This window comes from Lytechinus pictus, chromosome 10 (genome assembly GCF_037042905.1).
Source record: "Lytechinus pictus isolate F3 Inbred chromosome 10, Lp3.0, whole genome shotgun sequence".
Taxonomy (NCBI): Eukaryota; Metazoa; Echinodermata; class Echinoidea; order Temnopleuroida; family Toxopneustidae; genus Lytechinus; species Lytechinus pictus.
In genome coordinates, this window is record NC_087254.1 from 3,892,503 (window position 1) to 3,898,265 (window position 5,763).

Genomic DNA, 5,763 nt, shown 5'->3' on the forward strand with positions numbered 1-5,763 from the left:
TTCTTAATAAACCTCATTTCATATAATACAATACAAAAGAACACGTGGAGATAGAAAATCATCAGCCCACCTAATGAATATTCATAAATTATACCTAGAACTGTTTCACCGGAATAATGCAAATGTTTAAAATTCAATAACTTTCAATTAACTTCGTTAATTTTTTATCCGATTTCGATAAAAAAAATTTAGCACTTTGCTCTGTAAATTTTATTCTATTTATTGAGATATGAATATCTTCAGCCTCGAGTATCCCTTTAATGCAAGATGGTGGTATAAATAGTTCTGAATAGGAGACTAAATCACATTCCATCGTTAGACGTTCCCTTATGACTTATATGCTGGCGGTGGAAGTAATTCTTCCGCAGGAGCTGACGGTTGTAACGTCTGTTGAGCTGGAGGATATTGGTTGAAACCGGATTGAGCCGGTGGATACTGACAGACACCGGATTGAGTTGGTGAGTATTGACCGATACCCGGTTGAGCTGGTGTGTACTGGATCGGACCGCCTTGAACCGGTTGTGGTTGACCGATGCCGCCGGATTGAGTTGGTGGGTACTGACCGAAACCCGGTTGAGCTGGTGCGTACTGGATCGGACCGCCTTGAACCAGTTGTGGTTGACCGATGCCGGATTGAGTTGGTGGGTACTGACCGATACCCGGTTGAGCTGGTGCGTACTGGATCGGACTGCCTGGAACCGGTTGTGGTTGACCGATGCCGGATTGGGCTTGTGGGTACTGACCAATACCCGGTTGAGCTGGTGCGTACTGGATCGGACTGCCTTGAACCAGTTGTGGTTGACCGATGCCGGATTGAGTTGGTGGGTACTGACCGATACCCGGTTGAGCTGGTGCGTACTGGATTTGACCGCCTTGAACGGGTTGAAAAGTCCCCGCTTGCTGCTGAGATTGATATGCGTAGACCTGTTGATTTCCTCCTCCCTGGAGAGCGGGTGGTTGCACAGTCTCTGCATCTGCGGTGTTTGGGGAAGTTTCTGTTGTTGTTGCCGTTGTTCCAGAAAGAGACGTAACTGGCGCATTTGACTTGGACTTTTTGACGTAGCGACACCAATAGATGCTAATTATCATAAAGATGACTCCAATAACCAGTAGTGCTATACCTGCTTGCCTCGACGACTGTCCGAAACTGTCAGACATTTCGCCCGATAGACCACTCCCAGCCGTCCATCCTATTCCCATGTTAATTGCCCCAGCAAGCACAATCATGAAAGCAATCGTCCCCAGAAATATCGCCCAGTGAAATGAACGTTTATACCATGTAACCTTTGTTGTTTGCGTTTGCGACGAAGAAGGGTTCGTAGTAGTTGCGGCCATCTTCTATCAGAATGTGTACAATTGGTGCGAAATAGAAGCACAGTCCCTCCCTTTTGTTGGCCACCTATACAGTACGCTGACTTTATACCTAGAGAGAAATAGGGCAAGGGAACAATTAGCAAAATAAACTGGTTTCCAAAGAAACTTATCAAACTTCACAAGCGCACTACACAAATTCCACTCAGTCAAAATGAACCAAATTTTGACACAGGCTAGCCTCAATGATTTTTACGAAGCACATGTCAAGAATTAAGAGATTGTTTAAATCACAAAGAGGCTCCTGGCTGTAGCCCCTCAAATCAATTGGTTCCGGATTTCAAAGTCACAAAGTGGGAAAAGAAAGACCAATGAAAATGGGATGGGATTAAACAAGCTATGACCATCGGCATGTTTAATTGATTGCCTCAATATTAAACGAAAAAGTTACAGTAATTTAAAATTAACATAACATCTAACATCTTAAACCACCTATTGAGGTCAAAGAAGCATAATGCTTGAATGGACTCAATAGCAGTAAAAAAAGAATGACCATTTGGTTTAATCCCATCTCATTTTCATTGCTCTTTCTATTGCCATTTTGTGACCTTGATGAAACATATGACGTTTTTCAGTCTGATCTAAATACCAATTCCAATTTCATAGTTTTGTTGCCCAGTCCATAAACCCCTTAAACAATAGGGGAAGGCGGGGTAAGTTGAGCCATTTTTGCCTTTTTGTTCATGTTAGAAAACAATAAGTACCATACCTTAAAATATGATTTTGGGGAATATGTTTTACCTATATATAACACTCTACCCCCACACTGAAAGTCACTGTCACTTTTGAAAAAAAAAACAGATGTCAAATGGCTCAACTTGCCCCAACCATGGGGTAGGTCGAGCCACGTTCTGGGGTAAGTTGAGCCACAAAAACTATGCACAAAAGGTATGGGACAAGAACCAGCATGACAAGTCTTTTCACTTGCTAATTCTCTAATATCTAATTAACTATAACATCCTCTAAAAGTAAAATAATTGTCTTGTGAATTTGATCCTTTCTGCCTGCATATCAATGGCTTTTCATTTTGTTTTATATACATTACCATATAAATTACCATGGCTCAACTTGCCCCAAAGGCATGTTGGCTGGCTCAACCTACCCCAGTCCGAACTTAATGTAATATTTTTTCACATCAAACACATTTCTTATGCATCCATCATGTAAAAGACTATGGCAAGAATGAGAATCCATACCCTAACTGGAAATATTGTTCTTATGCCTTATTGTATTTAAAGATGCATGTGTAAAAAGAGTTTAGCTATTTCACAACCTTTCTTTTTTTACTTTTTGACTGAAAGTTATATCTTTTCCTCCGAAAACTTATTTTTTTGTTTCAACGTTGAAAACAATTTGGCGGGGTTAAGGTTCTGCAGTGGGTCATCAATTATGGCACCACCACAATGTTTGACTCATTCATTATTGGCCTGGGGGTGGTGGCACAACTTACCCCTATGCTCAACTTACCCCGCCTTCCCCTAATCTTGATTCTACATCCGATTCAAATTATACAGTGCGTCCCAAAAAAACTATACACTTTTGAAATGGCTGCCAAATAAGAAATATATCACTTTTGGGGAAAGCCAATAAAGTCAACTTTCAAATGACACCAAAAAATTGGAAAACTATTCATGCTTGAGCGAGCAATCCCCACTGAAACAAAGGATATGAAAATTAGGGTGGGCAGGAATTAGCCTTCCAATTTCTTTCAGTTTTTGAGATGCGAGTCCCTTGGAACTTGCAAAGTTGAGGGTGTTTTGATAAATCAATGATCAAGCTAGATCAATTTAGTTTTTTTGGAGCAAATTTCAAGAATTATCAAATTGAAATTTAATGCATGAGTGAACATGAAATACAATTTTTCACTTATTAAGTGGATCTCAGCAATGTGTTCATGGAAGTCAGAAAGGGATAGGACTTAGGTTGAGGAAGTCGGTTGACGGGACATGGGTCAACAGAACACTTAACCCCCCCCCCCCCTTTCTCTCTCTCTCTACCCCTTTCACCCCTCTTTGAGAGACTAGCCTTTGCTAGGGTGAGCAGGAATTAGCCTTCCAGTTTTTTTAGAGGTGAGTCTTTTGGAACTTATATGCCAAATTACTGATGAATTGAGATCAGTTTTGGTTTCTTAAGCAAATTTCATGAGATACTAAATCGAAATGTAATGCATGAGTAAACAGGAATTGTAATTTTAGTGTAGCATTTTTAGTTTATTATGTGGATCTTAGCAAGTGTGCTTGTGAGAGTCAGATTAGTGTGACGGTACATGTTACATGCAAGGGGGTGAGATAGGATAAGACTGGGTTAAAGGGACATTCTCCTTTGTGTTCTCTTACAAATTACATGTCATGTACTCACCCCCGCCCTCCACTCCCTTTCTTTCTCCTGGATGGTATTTAAAACTTAAATGCCAAGTGACTTATGGTTGATGGGCCTTTCTTTTCCATTGAATGATTATCAAGAACTTGACTAATTATGATGATTTATGAAATGATTTATTGAAAGAGCTGAATGCTTGATTGATAATTTATTGAAAAGGTGAATATTTGATTGATCACATTGATTGAGTTGATTTACTAACAGATTGTTGATTGAATGATTGATAGGTAACAGTTGATGACCTAACTTTCAGAATTTATTATCAAACTGACAGTCCGCTCTGCACTTAATGCGTAAATGTAATAGCAATCAGTCTCAATCTCAACAGGAGGGGGAGGGACGGACCTGTAGGTGGGAGGCTAAACGTTCTGTTGACCCTTTTCCCATCAGCTTACTTCATCCACTGAAGTCATTTCTTACCCCTATCCTCCTGACTCCAATGAACACACTGCTGAGACCCACATTGTTAAGTTAAAATGCTGCACTTAAGATTGCAATTCACGCTCACACATGCATGGAATTTCAATTTGATAAGTTACGACCTGATCGGAGCGGCGTGAATAATTCTATCGGAAGTTTATTTTTTGAAGTAATTATTCAAAATGATAAAAACATCGTAATTGGAGTTATCTACAAACCTCCAAACTGTCTTCGTGGTGACTTTTCTGAACAATTTTAGTGAATTATTAAACCATCCCGTCATGCTTAATAAACACTGTCTTTTACTGGATGGTTATAATGCAAACCTTTTAAAATATGTATCTGATTCATTCACTCAACATTTCATGGATTTATTCCTTACAACAGCTTTATTTCTATCAACAATTACTAAAACCTACCAGAATTTCTTGTAACTCGGCTCTACTTTGATTGATGATGTATTCACGAATGTACGGTGTGCGCTGTCATCTGGTATAATACCTTCTGATTTATCAAACCATTTCCTATGTTTTTACATTTTAAACTCAACTTCTTTACAAAAATGCAATTTTTCTGAAAATGATATGGGGCAATTCAAACAAGAGCTAGAAAACATACACTGGTCTGGAATCTCCACTTTACAAAATGCTAATGATGCCTTTGATTCCTCTATGAGCATCTTCTACGATGGATATTTATTTTCTTTCGATACAAAGAAAGATCCTTTTTTTTTAAAGATTCCAGGATCCTCATGGATCTCCCAGGGTATTTTACGATCCATTAACAGGAAGAACAATCTTTATTTGAAACATATCATTAAACCACGTCATAAGAATTTTAAAGTACATAGACTACGAAAATAAAACATTCTTACTGGTATACTTAAAAAAAGTAAGTTTATGTATTTTTATAACCAGTTAGAATATAGAAATTATATACAAAATACTTTGAAATAAAGAAGTTTTGCAAGGTAAATCGAAAAAATCTAATGATTCCAAAATAAACGTCGATGGTAAAATTAAAGAAAACCCACGTACATTGGCAAACACAGAAAATTATCTCTCTAGTATTGACCCAAATCTTGCCAGACTCATTCCTGACCCCATAAAACACTTTACAGATTTTCGACATGACCCTTACCCAAATTCCATTTATTTTATTCATACAGATGAGGCAGAAATTGCAGACATAATACATAACTTAAAAGAATAAGCAAATCTCTGGTCATGATGGAATCAATAATATCTTGATAAAAAGAATTTTTGAAGTAATTGCTCAGCCCTTGCCATATATCTATATGTCTTATGGTGTTGTTCCTTCATCACTGAAACTAGCTTGTGTTGTTCCTGTATTTTTTTAAGGTGACATTACTGTGTTAGGAAATTATCGAACAATATCCCTATTAACCCGTTTGTCTAAAGTTCTTTGAAAATTTATATTCGCACCACGAAACTCTTTAAAATGCCTAAGTTGTTTTATCCTTTACAATTTGGCTTTCGTGAAAATCATAGTACTACACATGCTCTGTTAACTATACTGTAGTTGATAAGATTGCTAGCGGAATCGACAATTTTTAATATACTGTTGGGGTGT

The 5,763-nt window shown here is 38.1% G+C and overlaps 1 protein-coding gene across 1 annotated transcript; it reads right to left on the reverse strand.

Annotated features, from left to right (window-relative positions):
- Positions 1-327: 327 nt before the first annotated feature.
- Positions 328-1,200, reverse strand: LOC135155741 (calcium-binding protein P-like). Its single transcript, XM_064105835.1, has one exon. The coding sequence runs from the start codon at positions 1,198-1,200 to the stop codon at positions 328-330; it is 873 nt and encodes a 290-aa protein (XP_063961905.1).
- Positions 1,201-5,763: the final 4,563 nt, after the last annotated feature.

Coding starts and splice junctions, on each gene's coding strand:
- LOC135155741 (XM_064105835.1), bottom strand. CDS start 1,200: ATGGGAATAGGATGGACGGCTGGGAGTGGTCTATCGGGCGAAATGTCT.